General features: G+C 43.9%; 1 protein-coding gene across 2 annotated transcripts in view; it reads right to left on the bottom strand.

Moving 5' to 3' along the window:
- Positions 1-19,827, bottom strand: part of CORIN (corin, serine peptidase) — a 271,828-nt gene that overhangs the window by 146,146 nt on the left and 105,855 nt on the right. For both annotated transcript variants that reach the window (XM_066573119.1, XM_066573118.1), the window contains exon 3: positions 15,934-16,290. In XM_066573119.1, coding sequence (XP_066429216.1) covers positions 15,934-16,290 — 357 coding nt within the window. The remainder of the gene's footprint in view (positions 1-15,933; positions 16,291-19,827) is intronic.

The raw sequence follows: 19,827 nt of genomic DNA, 5'->3' as shown, positions 1-19,827 counted from the left end.
GAGCGCAATGTACTCCCTATGTTTTCAATGGGGCTGGTGCTGCTGACGCCTGCCCCATTGGAAACAATGGGTGATAGCGCAGGTTTTTCTTAGTGCTGCAAAGCGTCAGCGAAAACATCGCAAATGAGTATGAAACCATTGAAAATCATTGGTTTCATAATCATCGCTGTCACATCGCAAGAAAACCTATTGCTAGTGGGTAGGAGCACTAAGGACGTAGCTCCTAAAGAGCATAAGAAGTCGGAGCATATGGAAAAGTACATGCATGTAACGGTTATGCCGCAAATTCATGTAAGTTGTCAGTTTTCTTGCTGCTGCCATCAGTAGAAGATATGAAGGTGATATATATAACGGTGCGTTACGCCAGGTTATGAGAAGTCATAGAATTGATAATGAGTAATTCAATACTGTCACTTTAAGAGAGTTGATATCCTGCAACGTTTAAGTATCAAACTCTCCTGTGGAGCGTAACAATGTAAATACCATTCCTCTTCAATAAACTTGCTTTTGATAAAAATGTGCTACATCGTGGTGTCCGTCATCACCCTGCCACTCTGTAACCTGCAACACGGGCACATAACACACTCGTTACACCACGGCAAAGGTGGCTGCAGTACCAAAAAGCTGCGTGGGTTGTGCTACACCGTTTACACATTTCCCACAGAAGTGAATGGGTGCATACAGTGTATGACCGTAAAACATAAGGATGGAACATGAAAATAATTATTAGTAGATGAATTTAATTATACTGAGCACTGTCACAGGGCTTGCTGGAACATCAATGTGGAAAGTCTTTATTTTATAAGACATGGGAAGTCATGAAGCCATTGAACTTCCAGTGCCTAATCTGCACCATAAGGCAGTCATTACATAGGGTAATTTATAACATGGAAAGAGTGATTGGGGATGTCAAGTGGCATCTTATATAAGGGTTGTTGGATGATTCTACATTTTCAGTTGGTTGTGTGTACCCAGGGGCGTAAGTAAAGGCTCAGGGGCCCTGATGCAAAAGGTGAGCTGCCCCCCCCCCCCCTATATCTGTATCTGTACCTGTGCCCATACCTAAACCATGCTGCACAGAGACATAATTTGAAGCTTCTGGGCCCCAATGCAAAACCTGTAAAAGGGCCCCTAACTATAATGCATTATTCATAGTACTGGGCTCCCTATATGGAGAAGAGAGGCTTTATGGGCCCCCTAAGGCTCCTGGGCCCGGGTGCAACCGCATCCCCTATAGTTACACCACTGTGTGCACCAAATAATACACAGTATTTCTCATTGTACATAGTGTTCTAGCTAACAGATCTTACTATATGTAACTTAGATAATGTCTTGTAGTGTCTACTGTAACTAGATCTGATAACTGCTGAGTAGTGATCCGACTAGTCTGTTATTCTCTATAGCAACCGTCAAACGCACGGCACACCACCTCATTTTATATGGCCCGCTGACTGTGTATTAAACCTTCACCGGGGGTTATATAGGCAGCACCCGCGGGATACACCAGGATCGGAGTAGAAGTACTGCTCCAACCCCCGTATAGTGGCCAGCACTTGTAATTGCAGGCGCAGCTCTTATTTCAATATTTTCCAAGACAAAATGCAATAAAAAGCGATCAGAAAGTCGTATGTATTCAAAAATTGTACCAACGCAAACTACAGGACGTCTCACACGTCCTGTATCACGGGATAGAATGATATCCACAGGTATTTAATTACCTGCGGATGCCCAATGAACGTCTATGGGCATATTGAACTGCGGATTCCACAATTCAATTTTGCCCGTAGACATGAGGCCTAAGGGCTTAAAGAAATTCTACTCACCCTACCTTCAGCTGTGGTTGCAGTGTAAAGCTTATAACCGCTGACCTCTCCTGACAGCTGATGTCTGCTCTGAGGTGAGAGGTTAGCGGTCACAGACTTAGCCATGGCTGCCACTGCCAGACCACAGCTGGAAACAAGGTGAGTGGAGTGCCTGTAGGTATGCTCTTGACCTTTGGCCAGGCAGCATTCCTGATACTACTATGGGGGTTACCATTACTACTCTGGTCACTTAGGGGGGTCACTTACTACTGTGGCCACTATTACTACTGGGACCACTATGGGGGAGTCACTGTCACTACTGGGAACACAATTGGGGCACTGTTATGACTGGGGCCACTATGGTGGCCCTGTTACTATTTGGACCACTATAGGGGTCACTATTACTACTGGCACACTATAGGGGCACTGTAATTACTGTGGTGACTAGGGGGTCACTATTACTACTGGGACCACTATAGGGGCACTTACTACTGTGACCCCTATTACTAATGGGAACACTATAGGGGTCACTATTACTACTAGGGCCACTATGTGGGGCACTGTTAATACTGGGGCCACTATAGGGGTCACTATCACAACTGGGGCCACTGTGGGGGTACTGTTACTACTGGGGCCACTGTGGGGGTACTGTTACAACTGTAGCCACTAGGGGGTCACTGTTACTACTGGAACCACTATGGGGGGCACTGTTACTACTGGGACCACTATGGGGACACTTTTAGTACTGGGGTTACTATGGGGGCACTTTTACTCCTGGGACCACTATGAGGCTCACTGTTATTACTGAGACCACTATGACGATCACTATTACTACTGAACCCACAATGGGGGAATTATTATTACTGGGTTGGGGTTGCCACAATAAGGGTCACTGTTACTACTGGAGCCACTATGGAGGTTACTATTACTACTGCGACCACTGTGGAGGTCATTATTACTACTGCAGCCACTATGGGGGTCATTATTAGGGCTTGTTCACATGGGTGTAAGCATATTTCTGTCATAACAATGTGCTGCATATTTGCGCAAACAAAAAACACTTACATGCACATTTTTCAGTCGCTCTGGCATGTTTTTATGTGCAGGTTTCCACTTATTGACTTTAATGCCTATTGCGGTGCATAATATGCACCAAAATAGGTCATGCCGCATATTTTATCACACAATAACACATTGCGTGAAAGAATATACTTATGTAAATGAGCCCATTGAAATCAATGGGTTGTATTCACTGCATATTATGTGCACAAAAATTGTGTGCGTAAAAGCCCATTTAGACACGATTATTGCTCAAAATTAGCTCAAAAGCCATCTTTTGAGTGCTAATCGTTGTGTCTAAATGTGCCCATCTTTCAGTTTTCTGCCAAACGATGGTTTTCAATTCTGCTTGAAAACCATCGTTTGACAGAACAGCTGATTAGCAGGACTGCAAACTGTGCTCTGCCCACGGAGAGCTGATAATATTGTATCAGCTGTTCTCAGCTGTCAGCCCGCCGGCAGATCAAAACGAAAATAATCAGGAAACAGAGGGAGGTCTGTTCCTTGACTACAGCTCCCAGTGGCTCACAGGCTGCTACTTAGTATTAATAGGCATAAGTCCCAAGTAGTAGTTTATGCAAAATGATCGCTCAAAAGCCATCTTTTGAGCGATCATATTTGCAGTGTAAATGCACCCTAATACTCTGTGCAAATATGCTCATGTAAACGAACCATTACCATGTAATTACAATCATCCCTAAAACAAGGACGGAATTATTGACTCCACAATCCAGAATTGAAAAATCGAAAGGAATTCCATTTGTGTCAACATACCGTAGTGACAGTGGGAGTATTAGAAACATTCCGTGTAAACATTGGTCCATGCTGACTAAAACATGTAAGGACATTCCAGAATGATGCTTCTAATACTCCCACTGTCACTACGGTATGTTGACACAAATGGAATTCTTTTAGATTTTTCAATCCTGGATTGTGGAGTCAATAATTCCGTCCTTGATTTAGAAAGGGCCTTATTCATTAACTGATGTGTAAGGGAAGAGGGATATCCCCTGTTCTCAAATTTAAGACACATTTCATCCATCCTCTATTTCACCAACATCTCATCAGTATTTCTCCTGACCCTAAGAAATTGATTGAAGGGCAGGGATTCCAACATCCGCCTAGGATGGTCACTGTCAAATCTTAGCATGTTGTTACGGTCTGTCGGATTAGTATACAAGTACCATCCGGACAGAGGTTAAAGACCTAGCCATTGTTAAGCATTCTTTGGATAATAGACATTCTATCAGCCAACTACGATTTAAAATTATCGATCACATACCAGTTCTAGAGAGGGGAGGTGATAGAGAAAAACTGCTGAAGAGGCAAGAATTGAAATGGATTTACACACTTGACACATTACAACCTAGGGGTTTAACCCTTTCCAATCCACTGTCTGACGTCTGAAGACATTCTTATTGAAGGCTGTACATCTCCAATGTCGGAAGACGTCCGTCAGGGTATTCTTACTGTACATTACTGGCCGCTCTGTTGTCGGGGGCCTCTCCAGCATGTCCCATACCGTAGTACTGGCTCTAGCCAGCAGATGGCGCCATTGTATAATGGCAGAAAGAGAAAGCCGCCTAGGAAACCCTGAATCCAAAATTGGATTGCAAAGGGTTAAATGTGGATTAGCATGTGACACCATATTTGTGAATCCTTTCCTGACAATCCTATTGGGTGTAGGTTAGTATAGTTAGGATTTGTAACATACATTGGAGATCAATTTGATTATGTGTTTTAATTTATGTTATTACTAGAGATGAGCGAGCATACTCGCTAAGGACAATTACTTGATCGAGCATTGTTCTTAGCGAGTACCTGCCCGCTCGGAAGAAAAGGTTTGGCTGCAGGCGCGGGTGAGAGGTGAGTTGCGGCAGTGAGCAGGAGGGAGCGGGGGGGAGAGAGGGAGAGAGAGATCTCCCCTCCGTTCCTCCCCGCTCTCCCCCGCTGCTCCCCGCCCGCCGCCGGCAGCCGAACCTTTTCTTCCGAGTGGACAGGTACTCGCTAAGGGCAATGCTCGAGTAATTGCCCTTAGCGAGTATACTCGCTCATCTCTAGCTATTCCCTATTTATGTATGTAACATGTGTTGTTATTGTCTTTTGTAGGTTGTGCGCTGGTTGTGGACACTGATGCCCCATGATGCCGTCACTGCCATATTCTTCATCTATACACTCTTTGACGTTTAATGAGACATAAGAATTAATGCCGATAATGATTCCTGATTGTCTTAAGTGTATGCCAAGTTGTGTAGTATAGTATGATAAACTCTAGTCCTTTTCAGTATCACTCACTTGATATTAATAAAAATAATTTTATTTGCATGACTGACTTGTTGATTCTGTCTTTGGATACGTCATTTTCTTGATGAGAAATTGATTCAGTAGATATAGTGGGATATGATTCTTAACCCCTTATTAGTAGGTATATTACATTAGATCCATTTTTATTGCAACTAATATGCTGGAATCTCTATGTGAGATCCTTAGTGCCTTGTGCATTCTTGATAGTATGAGCTCTGATATAGCCACCTGTCATATGATGAGATGTATATCTTATGGATCTAAAGACATTGTCATTATGGGTAATATTAGTATTCTGGATACTGCCATGCCTTATTAATCATTGCACCCCTGTGGAAAATGATGATATTCATGCTGATATTGATTGTTTTATACATGGCAATTTTGCACAATTGATTGTAGTGACGTGGGTATTCAGATGGGATGATACGTCTTTGATATTGCAATGATCAGTTGACTGATCAGGTGATCGACGTCGTTTACGCGGTGACGCAGTTGTGATGACGTGGACGTGATGAGGCGACTGTCATGTGATTGATCACGTGACGTATGATGCTGACGCTGCGTGATGACACGAGCGCTGCCGTCCAATAGTGAAGGGATGGGCCAGCGTTGTCTGGCATGATCTGAGCTTTCTTAACCCCTTCAAGAGAGAACGGCACAGACGACACCATGGGGTCTTACAGGTGATTTTCTATCAGTGAGTGTCCTATTCCGGTATAGATGGGCTTAAGCAATCAGTTGGTTGTCAATCTGTGTTCACACACCTGTAATAGATTAGTTAATATGTATGTGTATATATGTATGTTATCATGTCTGTACTGACTGAGCTTGATAAAGACCCCAATTGGGGTCGAAACGTCGCCAGTCTTTTATGGAGGAATAAAAAGCTGAATATTTAAGAAACATCTGATGCTGCCTGGTTTATCTGCCTTTGGATTGGTACGGTGGGTCAAGATCCGGATCCTGCTGGGCTTTGCATTTGACTCCTCGCTGATAAATACAGCTTCTTGAAAACCCTAAGGCCTCATGTCCACAGGGAAAATCAGGCCCGCCACGGATTCTCCATGCAGAATACCGCAGCGGGTCCCTCCTTTCCCGAAGATTAAACTTACCTGTCCGGCCGCTGAGGATCTTCTTTCTTCGGCTCGGCGGATGTGCTCGGCACATGCGCCGAGCACTCCTCTTCTTTTTTGAACTCCTGCTCTCCCGCGCCAGAGAGCAGAAATTCAGGTGCGGGTGTTCCGCGGATCCAGACGGCTTCCATAGGCTTCAATAGAAGCCTGCGGGAGCCGTTCCCATAGGAGACCCGCACTAAAAATGGAGCATGCGGCGGGTGTTTTCCCGCAGACGCAATCCGCGCCTCAGGGGAAAATGACATCCGCAGGTATTTAACTACCTGCGGGTGTCCAATGCATCCCTATAGGGCACGGATCACGCTTCGGGAAAACCTCTGCGGATTTTAAATCACATTTTCCCCGTGGACATGAGGCCTAAGGGATCTGTTGATATTCCTGATGTGCTGCAGTTGTCTCAAACTTGCGGTACAGGCTGAAAAAGCACTGTTAAAGACCTGGGTTGTATATCAATTCACAGACAAATTATCTACAAATTGAGAAAATTCAATAGTTCAATCCTGGAAAACCCCCTTAAAGCAACATGAACACCACACTATTAGTCTGCATTGAACAAGTAGCTCCTCCATCTCATGAATGAAAAAGAACAAAAAACATCCTGCGCTCAGGGTGACCTCCAAAGATCCCTAATACTAGGACTGTGCAAAATTCTTGTGGTTTGATATCTCCTAGAGTGAGGTGAATCAACCTAAGATGGTATCATATAAAGATGTTTATTTTATAAAACAAGAAAGTGCAACGCGTTTCGGAGCTCACAGGGCTTCATTCTCAAGCACAATGATCCTGGTAGATGCTATTCTCGTAGTATATCATAGTATGGCTCTCTGCATTCTACTAGGGTCTACGTCAGGTGTTGTATTATTATTAGAGATGAGCGAGCATACTCGCTAAGGCAAACTACTCGAGCGAGTAGTGCCTTATGCGAGTACCTGCCCGCTCGTCTCTAAAGATTCGGCTGCTGGCGGGGGGCGGGGAGTAGCGGGGGAGAGCGGGGAGATCTTTCTCTCACTCTCTTCCCCCCCCCCCCCGCTCCCCCCTGCTCACCGCTGCAACTCACCTGTCACAACATTGCTAGGGAGAGCGCTTCCCCCTCTCCATGGGGCGTGGGCGCAAATTCGCATCATGCTGCAAAATTTACTGCGATTCTCCACGGTCAGCCTATCTGTCAGTTAGGCTGCCAGTGGAGATCCGTCTGCCGGCTCCTGCTCCTGGGCGGGATACCCCAACGCCCATGGACAGGCAGCCCAATAGTACATGCTGGATTTGAAGTCTGTGTGCCCAGGATACTGTTGTGTTTAATAGAAGTCATTTATCACCACAGTTTCATTCCTGGACTGATTTTCTCCTTCTACAGCCCATGTGGGATTGTTTCTCCCTTGTGCTGACAAACACTGATGTTGATGAGTGTGTGATTTTCCCCTTTTCACTGTCTTTGCAGAGTTTGCTTGGAGTGATCTCCTTTCTCTCTACACATACATGTAAATCCCCGCCTCCCCTTCAGCCTCCCATGCCGGGTGTGCTTTCCTCCCTATTTACAGCCTGTGTGATCTGCCCTACCTGAAGATTTAGATGTTTTCTATCCAAGAATCTAGGATGCTGCTGCTCTTGCAAAACTACTAGGACTTCATTCCCTCACTCCTTCATTTCTTCACTCTTTCTCTTCTAAAACAAACTTCAAATTTTGTCTTCTCAACTGCAGACACTGGCAATAACAACCATACTATGGTCAAACTGAGACCTTATTTTTTCCAGTTGAGTAGTGGAAGCCTGTGGTTCTGCTCAGATTTCAGTCGGGATGACATTTTCAGGGATCCAGATGAAAACCTGTGACAGAACCCAGGAAGGTAGCAAAAAACATTGAGAGATGGAACAAGAAGGACAGATGATGTCAGCATTGAGCCAACAGCAGCCAGAAGCAGCGTGCTGTTGGATCTATGTGAGAAACAGTAGCACAGCCAGCTATATACCGGAGTTGTGTAAACTGTGCAACAGCAAAATGGTAGGAAACGTTTACATTTAGGAAACATAGCCTTTGAGTACACTTTAAAGGGGCATACCATCTTTTTACTATCAATGACCTATCCTCAGGGATAGTTGTTCAGCAGGCATCCACCGCTCAATATCCCTGCATCCTCAATGGGAGTGATGCCTCCTATTACATTTCTAGCTCTGACCGCAGTGAAGAGCCAGAAGGGTGAGGAAGGGTATTGTTTCTTCTTAGGGAGAGCACTAGAGATGAGCGAACGTACTCGTTTAGGGCGATTTCGCAATCGAGCATCGCTGTTTTCGAGTAACTGACTACACGAGCGAAAAGATTCGGGGGGCGGCGTGGTGGAGCGGGGGGGGGGGGGTAGAAGTGGAGAACAGGGGGGAGCTCTCTCTCTCTCTCCCCCCCACACTCCCCTTTGCAACCCCCCGAATCTTTTCGCTCAAGTAGTCAGTTACTCGAAAAAAGCGATGCTCGATTGCGAAATCGCCCTAAACTAGTACGTTCGCTCATCTCTAGGGAGCACCTAGAAGGTAAGAGGAGATTTATAAGGCATCCATGCTCCTCTTGGAAATATGCAAATGGGAGATGGAACAATGCCTGTACAGTGACACCTATTGGAAGGCAATGTCAAACCTTTTAACAAGCCTTGTAACAATGACTGGGAATTATGAGCCACAGCCAGAATCTTCTCTAAAAGGAAGAGATAACCATGTACGCACAGACAGAGCATTTTGGGGTGATCGCCCCCTGTGCCCTTTTGGGCGAAAAACTATTGACGACCTATCCTCAGAATAAGTCATCAATAAGGTTCCTGCTTGGTATAGAGGACATTCCAACTAGGCACAGGAAACTAGTGGCACACATCCTCCTTTCCATAAAATTGCAGATTTTAGCTAGGCAGTGGGGAAAAAAACATACACCCACATAAGCGCAGATCCGCCATTTGGGATCCCCAGTGATCAGCAGATGAGAAAATGCTGCCGATGGCTGAAGTGTTCAGAGTGCCATCAGTTGTGAAGTAGCAAAGTTTGGTATTTTAGCTTTCTCCCATTCACTACAATAGAAAAAAGCTGCAATACCAAACCGGGTTGGGTGTACCAAGCAACCTATGCTGAGGACAGGTCATCAATAGCTTTCAACCCAAAAAAAATCACTTTAAAATTCGATGCAAAATACATTATTTGAAAATGTGTGTAATACAAATCATATTGCATCACTTTGTAGTCAATACTGCATCCCCTTGGAAATCTGGTTGCAATACCAATGACTTAGGATGTACTCATATGGCCAAGAGTGAGCTGCGCCCGTCCATATACTGTGCGATGTGTAGGACACTGCACATTAGATGTCCCATTCTCATGCCAGACTCGCATGAAACTGGGACCTGTAGCCATATTTCAAACTCGGACCATTAGTCCAAAAGGAAATTCACTCGTGTTAATGAACCCATTCAAATGAGTAATTTGATTTCTCGGTGCAAATTCTGTCCGTCTCGGGCACAGACAGAAGTCGCGTGAGAATGTCGACCGTGTGAATACTGATGCAATACAGTTGACACATGGACTGTATTTTGAATACTCTCTACAGAGTTCAATGGTCATTTCCCATCCACAAAACGGATGGCAGTGGAGCATGCTGCATTTCGTAATATATGTCCTTGGTAAGGATGAGCAAATATACTCGCTAAGGCACATTACTCGAGCGAGTAGTGTCTTAGCCGAGTATCTCCCCGCTCGTCTCTAAAGATTCGGGGGCCGGCGCGGGTGACAGGTGAGTTGCGGTGGGGAGCGGGGGGGAGAGATGGTCCCTCTGTTTCTCCCCGCTCTCCCCCGCCGCTCCTCGAATCTTTAGAGACGAGCAGGAGGATACTCGGCTAAGGCACTACTCGCTTGAGTAATGTGCCTTAGCGAGTATACTCGTTCATCTCTAGTCCTTGCGAACAGTCCCATAGCTCCATAATAATGACCACGAATATGGATGTAAGAGCGGCATCACACGGACATATTGCAAAATACATTCCAAACTGCGCAACTTTTTTGTTTATAGAACAAGGGTGATTTAAATGTCTATTAAGCCAAACTAGGTGTCGGTGTGTGCTGGTTTGTGTAGCCTATTGCACATACCCGCGAGTATATATGTGCACCTCCCAAAGACCTCTACTGGGCTCTTTGTTGCGCAAATGCGCACAAAATAAAGCAGGTCCTACTTTTGTGCCTATGAGAACTGCGTGGGCATAAGAAAAAAAAAGAGAATGAACCCATTGAAATCAATGGCTTATATTTTTTTGCTAAAATAAACAGTCTTGAGAAGAAGCCATAAAGGCTCCTTCACACTGGCGAGAAAATCGCCATTTTTCCTCACTCTTGCATCGAGTTTCACGCGATGCAAGAGTGAGGAAAAATGCAGAATTACGAAACCAATGATTTTCAATGGTTTCCTTTACATTTGCGATGTTTTCACTCATGCGATGTTGCGAGAGAAAAAAAAAATTGCAGCGTGTCCTTTCTTTCTGGTATTTTTTTTATTTCCCATGTTCCCCTATGGAGCCTCCTTTTTACTGCATCGCAAAGCACGAACTTGCAATTTTCGTGCAATGCCTTTTTAGCATTAGAAAGTCCTAATGAAGTCGCGATTGCCAGTGTGAAGGAACCTAAGGGCGGCTTCACATAAGCCTATGGGCAAAAACACCTGCCATAGTGCTTGTTTGTGCATGAATGAGGTTTGAAGAGGTAGATTTGCGCACGTGTCTGCGCCTAGTACTGTACTTTTTGTGCACGCATGCCCTTTTCCCACGCACGTGACACACCCTTTCCATGGAATGAAAGGCTTATTATCCTAATTAGGTGCAGATGTGTTGTTTTCCCTGCATTTTGCGCAGTGTTTCATGCTTCCCCTTACATATTTGGGCACCTCCCACAGATTTCTATTGGATCTTTGCTGCGCAAAACGCAGGAAAATAGAGCAAGTTCTACTTTTTACCGCTTGCATAAAATGCGCTCGAGTACGAAAATATTGCAATCAATGGGGTCTATTCTCTGTGTTTAGCAGCGAATACTTTCCGCACGCAAAAACACGTACAAATACGCCGATGTGTAGAAGGCCTAATACTGGTGAAGGATATATGTATGAAGGAACCTAAACTGCGCAAAATCTTGCTAATGTCTAGAGATGAGCGAGCATACTCGGTAAGGACAATTACTCGATCGAGCATTGTCCTTAGCGAGTACCTGCCCACTCGGAAGAAAAGGTTCGGCTGCCGGCGCGGGTGAGAGGTGAGTTGCCGCAGTGAGCAGGAGGGAGTGGGGGGAGAGAGGGAGAGAGAGATCTCCCCTCCGTTCCTCCTCGCTCTCCACCGCCGCTCCCTGCCCACTGCCAGCAGCCAAATCTTTTCTTTCGAGCGGGCAGGTACTCGCTAAGGACAATGCTCGATCGAGTAATTGCCCTTAGCGAGTATGCTCGCTCATCTCTACTAATGTCCAATCTTCTTACCGAGTTTCCTCCTGCTTTTTATCCATATTCATACAGAGAAAAACTCTAATCTAACATTTCCAGGAACATTCCGTCAGCCCATCTGAACATGTGGCTTTTCTGAAGAAGGTTATCGCTTCAAGGCAACATTGTATCATCTCACGAGCTAAATGTTTTAGCCGTTGGGTGGAGGGGGGGGGTGTAAAGTACAAGTGTATCTCATTTTCTCTTTCCTTGTTCACGGTGTTTCCAATTTACTCTTTATTTTGAGAACAGCAAATGTCAACTTCACAGGAAATACTGCCTGGTGCGCAGACATTCCCTCCCAGATACAAGCAACCTGCAGGTTAACTTCATGTTTTCTGTTATATGACATGAACCTTTGGTTCTACATATGTATGGAGCAGTACAAAGGACACAGACAATCCATGGGAGACAATTATCATCAGTCTCATAAGATGGATGAAAAGTCGCTGAAAACGGCGCAAAGTTCTCAGGAGCGTGCATACAGGATAATGCTTATATAAGTAAACTGTATAAAACGATGTTAGACACATTTTCATCTGACACTTAATGGCTGGCATTAGAGATGAGCGAGCGTACTAGTTAAGGCAAAATACTCAAGCGACTATTGCCATTTTCGAGTACATGCCCGCTCGTGAGAAAAGATTCGGGGGCCAGCGGAGATGAGCGGTGAGTTGTGGGAGTGAGCATGGGGGAGCGGGGGGAGAGGGAGAGAGAGAGAAATCTCCCCCCCGTTCCTCCCTGCTCTCCCCTGCTGCCCACGCCCCCCGCCTGCCCCCGAATCTTTTGGCACGAGCGGGCATGTGCTCGAAAATGAAAATACTCGCTCAAGTATTTTGCCTTAACGAGTACGCTCGCTCATCTCTAGCTAGCATACATTAAAAGCAATGCTATACAACTTAGACTATGCCTCTATTTTAGTATTGAGCGAACCAAAACAGTTGAACCTCGCTTCTGATCAAACTTTGCTCAGTATGGTACGAAGCAACTAAAATTGTTTCTGCTTCTTTCCCTCCTTTTCCTCCTCCATAAAGCATGCACTATACAAGTAAAAGTGATTATTATTATGAAGAAAGCCCCACAAATGCAGGGAGAACATACAAACCCCATGCAGGTGTTGCCCTTGGTCAGATTTGAACCTAGGACCACAGTGCTGCTAAACAACAGTGCTAAGTAACCACTGAGTCACCATGTTTCTTCTTTATTCTTCCTCCTCCAGAGAAGGAGGAAGAAGAAGCAAGGTGGCTCAGCATGGTGGCTCCAACCAAATCGGACTGATTTAACTTTTTGCCGAAATTTAGCTAGCCAGCTGAACCGAACTTTTCAAACGTTTCACTCAACACTAGTCCCTTGGGAGACATTTGTAAACCATTGATGGTCTGTGACGCATTTGGACATCACAGAGATGTGGGATGGGTATAAAGCGGGTATAAATGAAGAACGTAGAGATATGAAAAAAATTCCCATTTTTCTACAATAAAAAATAAAGTAATGTGTATTGCTGCATATGTAAAAGTCACATTTATTTATCACATATGGTGAACACACTCAAAAAATGGAATAAAAAGTGACTGAAAAAGTATATATATATATTTACACACACACATATTTTTTTTTATTTATACATTATTCCTAGTTATTTCTTGTATATAGTTTTGTGCTCACCATGCCTAAACCTATATATATATAAAATATATATATGTATACTGGTATGTGGTATTGATGTAATCAGACTGACCTGTAAAATAAAGTTAAATGTAATTTTTACTGCACCACAAATGCAACATAAAAGCTAAAAGAAATGCCACTATTGCATTTTCAACCCATTCACAATACTTATAACATTTTTCAATACATTATTTGGTGCATTACATTGATATGGTTCGGAGCTGCGCATCAGATCCCTTGGAAATGTACACCCATATTTGCTGCCTGCAGTATTGTTTCAGCGGATACTTATATGATACATTAAATGGTACCACAAAAAGTAGTTGCAATCCAAAATGTACCACAATTTTCTTTTTGACGTTTTTTTCTCTGTCATTTCCAAACAAGAACAAATCTTATATTTTCAATCCCAATTCGGTGCTCGGCACCATAAAATTATGGTAAACTATTTAATCACATCTTTCTAATTTTTTTGAACAGTTTCATTTGCAAAGGAAAAACTTCAGGACTTCGCTACCCTCCCTCGAGGTCGACGTCCTGTTACGATAGCTCTAAGGCTGCCTTCACACTTGCGATTTCACTGCGTTTTTTTAACGGAAATGTCAGTAGGACATTCTTATGTTAAAAACGCAACGCACAAAAATCGCAAGTTTTTGCTTTGCGATTTTTGTGTGATGCGTTTTTAAGATTAGAAAGTCCTATTGAGATTAGCGTTAAAAAACGCAGCGATATCGTGATCGCAAGTGTGAAGTCACCCTAAGAGCAACCAAAGGGTAACTGCAACAAAACCCCAAAAAGCTCCACAAACACATCTGTTCAGGTGTCCTCTACTAGAAAATCACTGGGCAAGACTGGTGTTCTTGGAGTGACACCGTGAAGAAAGTTGCTGCTGGCTAAAAAAAAACAAAAACACTGCAGTCCGTCTCCAATTCGCCCGAGACCACCAGGATGTCCACAATGCTGCGGGGAAAATCTTCTATGGACAGATGAGTCAAAAGTGGACCTTTTTAGCACAAAAGCACAGTGCAACTATTTTCCCTTATTTCACGGCACTTTGATTGATTACTAAGTGCACTCAAAAAAAAGACATGAACAGTTCCGCTCTTTGTGTGTTATTAGATAGTGTTTGTCTATAATTGTGACTTAATAACAATTAGATCACACTTATATTAATTTTTGCCCCAAAAGAGGCACTAGGGCTTATTTTTTGGGGATGGGTTATTATAATTATCTAGCAGGCTTAATCCAGGTCCCTCCCACTGCCCCCAAGAGCTCCGGCAGGATTCCTGCAGTGGTCGGCTGCGCACAGAAGATCGCTTCCTGGTTATGAGATTCATAAATACCACCTCCAGGAAGTGATGGCTCTGATTAGTTCTTAAGCGCTGCTCAGTTAATCAGTGCAGCGCTCAATGAACCAATGTGATGGCTGTTATTGGTTCATCAAGCGGCGCATTGATTGGCTGAGTAGCGCTCGAGAACCAATGACAGCCATTGCGTTGTGGAGGCGAGATTTATGAATTGGCTGAGCTGTGGCATTGATTGGCCAATTCATAAATGCCGCCCCCACGATGCAATGGCTGTGATTGGTTCTTGAGCGCTGCTCAGCCAATCAATGCGGTGCTGGATGAGTCAATGAAATCCATCGCATAGATTCTTCGAGCGCTGCATTGATTGGCAGTGCTCGAGAACCAGTCAGAGCCATTGCTTCCTGGATGCAGGATTTAGGAATCCCGTAACCAGGTAGCGATCTTCTGTGGGCGGCTGAAGCTCCGGGGAGCAGCGGAAGGGACGTGGACCAAGTGTACATATTACGATGTAGGCTTATGTGTTTGATTGAGAGAGGGAGCTTCATGCCAGTTGTGTGGATGTAGATGATGTGAGGCATGAAATTTGTTGTAGATGCTATGGTGATGATGAGTAAGGCCGCCTGCACACGGGCGGAAATCCCGTGGCGGGATTTCCGCCACTGAAAGTCTGCATAGGGGTGCATTACAATACGCACTCCTATGCAGACGACCGTGGTTTGGCTGCACGAAATGTCGCGCGGCAAACAAACCGCGGCATGTCCTATTTTTATGCGGGGCTCGCACTCACCCGGCCACTGGCTCCGGTCTGCGCATGCGCCGACTGATCGGCAGCCGGCACATGAAAGAGCCGGGGCCGCCAGGCGCGGGTGAGTACGCACTGCTCTCTGCAGGCACTGGGGTCGGGTCCCGCGGCGAGAATTCTCGCCGCCGGATCCAACCCGCCCATCTGCAGGCGGCCTAAGTGTGAGACATAGCGTATAGTTACATAATACATACACATTAGAACACAGTTGTTTTGATAACAAACCTCACCACATCATAGTAAAATCATTATATTTATTAAATAAGAAGAACTATTAAAAACTTTTAATTTGGTTAGAAATGTGGGTTGTGCTAGGGGTGCTTATAGGCTCCAAATTTAGAGAAAGATTTGTGAATTGCAGTAATATAATTACCTTCTGTAACAACAGTTCCAGGAGGCATTGACTTCATAGTCGGCCGGATCCGTGCACTGTCCTGGAACCTTGAGGACATTGTAGTGGGCACGTTGCTCATAACTTCTGTGTGCTCTTTGGTCTGTCCAGTTTTTTCGTTATATGTAGAAGGGGAGGGTTGATTATGTTGCAGAGATTCAGTCCCTCTGCTAAAGTTTGTATAACTTTGGTCAGTTGGGGTTTTAGATTTCCAAAAAGGAGTTAATACTGTCACTGAGGCGTTGTCATACATCTTTGAAAAAGGAATGTCAGAAGATCCAATTCCATTTGACGATGTGTCGCTTCTATTTGAGTCAAAGCAGTTCCGATCTATCACACCTATAAGGGAAAAAAACAATAAAAATGAGTAAGATTGTCTTTATTTATTTTACTATTATGTAACATTTTTTGGATTTTTTGACATATAATTTGTATGTAATTATTTACCTTATACAATACTACGTATTTACATTATTATTCTGCACCATCCACCATGATAGAAACTTTGTCGTTTTCCAACTATTTTATTTTTCAGACATTGGGTAAAAGGGTGGATTATAGGGATTAACTTGCTGAACGCTGAGGGTCTGGGCCACCAGAGATATCCAGAGATATCCCCCTAGCGCAATGCTAAATTTTGACTGTAGTGATGGGGCACATGTCCCATTGCTCTACTCTCTTCAATGGGAACTGCCAGAGATAGTGAAGTTCAAGCGCTTAGCAATCTCCAACAGTTCCATTCACTTTATCGGGCCACTTTGCTTGAACTCGACTATCTCTGGCAGTTCCCATTGAAGTGAATAGAGCAGTGGCATGCACTGTCAAAATTTAGGAAAGCACCAGTTGAAATATTTCTTGAATTGGTAGGGGTTCCAGTGGTTGAACTCCAACCAGTCACCAAGGTATCCCCTATTCTGTGGGATTTAAACTGTATCTACAAAAGCCCACATCTTATGAAGTAACATCCCAAGCTACCAGCTATACTGATTTCTATTGAAACCCAAACAGGAAGAGACACAGGTTACTTCCTCTATCACTGAAGTCACTATTGAACTATATTGCCTACCATTCTTTGTTTTAAGCAAAAAAACTGTGAAGTTATGTTATATTTTAAGGTTGAGTCGATGGTCTATCAGACACCTCAATGATTTACAGGCATGTATCTGCATCATTGCATAGCATTGGAGTATATGACAGTGCCCTGAGAGATATCTGAATGGTAGCCATTAGAGGTGAGCAGTAAGGCAGTTACTCGTCGGCAGGGGGGTAGCAGCGGGGAGAGTGAGAGAGATCTCTCTCTCCCTCCCACTACCCCCGCCGCCCCCCCCCCCCTCCCCCCCGAGCCTGCTCGGACGAGAATGCAGTTACTCGAGAAGAGCGATGCTCACTCGAGTAACTGCCCTATCCGAGCGTGCTCGCTCATCTCTAGTAGCCATGCAAAATCCCAGCCAATGAAAATTGTAATCTTTGGTAATGGAAACTTAGTAATAGTTTTTGACCCTTCTGGAAAAAAAGATCATCGTGGCTTGTTCTCTTTTTGGAGAGGGCTTGCTAACGGCCACATCTTAGGGTACTAATTATATCAGTAAATTTTAAAGGACTATGTCCTACCAAATCATTGAGTTAAATTTCAACACCCTGGTGGGAATCTGTCAAGCAGTACTTTTATGCTGTCAAAAGGTTGCAAATTTTTGCGCAAGTGTGCTTCTGGCCAAAAACACGGAACTTGTTGCTGCTTTTATGCTTCTTACTTTGGCAAAGTCGAGAGAAAATTAGTTGTAGCTTGTATGGAATGAGTTTTATAACTTGAAAATTTTTTGAAAAGTCCCAATCTTGGTCCAGTAGGTGGGTGGTGCAAAAAGGGACTGTACATCTCCAGAAATACTTAAAGATGTGACAATGTGGTAATAGATTTGTCACAGATAATGGCGTCCAGCAAAAGAGACTTAAAAAAACCCCTCTCAATACATCCTATGACAGAAATTAACCGGACTGATAGACCACATTGACTAACGGGGTCCATCCAGCTTCTGCCATGCTTTCTGACATTTTCCCAAACATTTTGCACTACTTTGCACAGTATTTTGTGTCTGATCTACATTGAAGCATCAGATCAGAGCATCCGATGCAAATGTCAACCTAACCTTTCTATGAATGTTCATGTCTTAGCTGCTGTTCTTAGTAAAATCAGATATGGGTATTGATGTGAATTTTGAACACAGAATTGCAGTATTTTGAAGACAACTAAAAATTGAAGTTGGCCCCAAAATGAGCTAATCGCCGCATAATCAACTACGAGACATACATTTCTACTGCAGCTGTCCTATCATAGAATTAAAATCTGTCCATTAAAATAATATAAAGGCAGTCTGGATCTGCTCTTTGTAAATGGCTCTCCACTCCCCAAGCAGTAGACTCCCTTTTTTAATGTCCATACAAGGTTGTTTTCATACACGCCTTTAAGGAAAAGCAACCAAGCTTTGCATTCCGAATACAACATATGGGAACATACAAGAGCTAAATAAGGGAATAACCAGAGCGCATGTTTCCATGAACTAGAAGTCCTACAGAGGACTTTGAAAAGAGCATGCCAAGACATTGTTATGGAGCATCGGGTCTAAATGCCGTGTGAAGCAAACATCATACCACATACGAAGAGCAACTGGCGCCAACTGAAAGCAGAATGGTTGTGAAATATTGATATTTGAAAGGACATGGGTATGATTTAAGAACAGAGTGTTTCGATGATGGTGGTTACATGGTGTTGTGCGACCCTGTTGAGATCTAAGTGTAGAAATCTAAAATGGTAGACGTAGGCTCGATGCTCATACTGCGAAGCCTGGCTTTAGTTTTCCTAGTGGATTTTATTAATAGCTCTCCCTTTTCATATTCACTTGGGAATGTGACATCGCCCAGCAGCAAAGGATTTTCTACTTAAACAGCTGCTGTTTATATGAACTTTAAACTCTTACATATGCCTCTATTTTAATTCTTCTAAATAAACTGAAATGTAATAAAATACATTGGAAAACGCATGATTTATAGTCATCAGCTCCAATGTCGCATACGAAAATACTTAAGGCTGATATGTCAAAGTATCACATGTAGAGGAGAATAAATGAAATGGAAATACCAAAGCAATTTAGCATAGTATTGGGAGACAGTACTTCAACCCCTTTCAGAATGCAGAGCCTGGGGTGATCAGCTGATTATCCTGCTTCCTGCTCCCAACACCCCCAACAAACAGTTGATTTTGCCAGAGTAAGCCAATATATTTCCATTGCAGCAGGTATATTACAGGATGGCCATTCTGTAGTACAGGGACAATACAAAGTTTGCCAGAATGGGAGCTGGTGTTACTAGGTTTTGGGTCATATAGGGAGTCCCAAGTGTGGGACCTTTCCTTTGATGCTCATACCGGTATGCCCTAATAGGCCATATGAATAGTGGTTTTGATGTTGCCACAACTCCTCTAAAGACCCATTTACATGGAGCGATAATCACTAAAAAAAAACAAAAGAAAAAACGCTAAAAGGCGATCGTTTTAGCGATAATCGGTGCATGTAAATGTGCGCCCTTCGTGTGCTTTTCGTGCACTGCTGGCTGATCATTACATTCAGCCCAACCTAAAAATCCTCCTTCGGCCTTATCAGCAGTTCTGCAGGGGAGTGCTGATAGCAATTTTTCCCGCTGGAGAACAAAGGATCTGAGTGCAGATGAGAGCCCTCGGGCTATTATCTGCTTTCAGCTAAAGGCTTCATTTGCACACTTAATTGCTCTTAAGTAGCTGAGTAACTACTTAATAGTTTATGCAAAATGATCGCTCAAAGCTGTCACTCAAACTGTTGCTTGAGCGATCATCGGGCCATGTAAATT

The sequence above is a fragment of the Eleutherodactylus coqui genome, chromosome 7, assembly GCF_035609145.1.
Source record: "Eleutherodactylus coqui strain aEleCoq1 chromosome 7, aEleCoq1.hap1, whole genome shotgun sequence".
In the NCBI taxonomy this organism is placed as follows: domain Eukaryota; kingdom Metazoa; phylum Chordata; class Amphibia; order Anura; family Eleutherodactylidae; genus Eleutherodactylus; species Eleutherodactylus coqui.
Note: the sequence above shows the minus strand (reverse complement) of the source record. Positions and strands in the feature narration are given on the sequence as shown.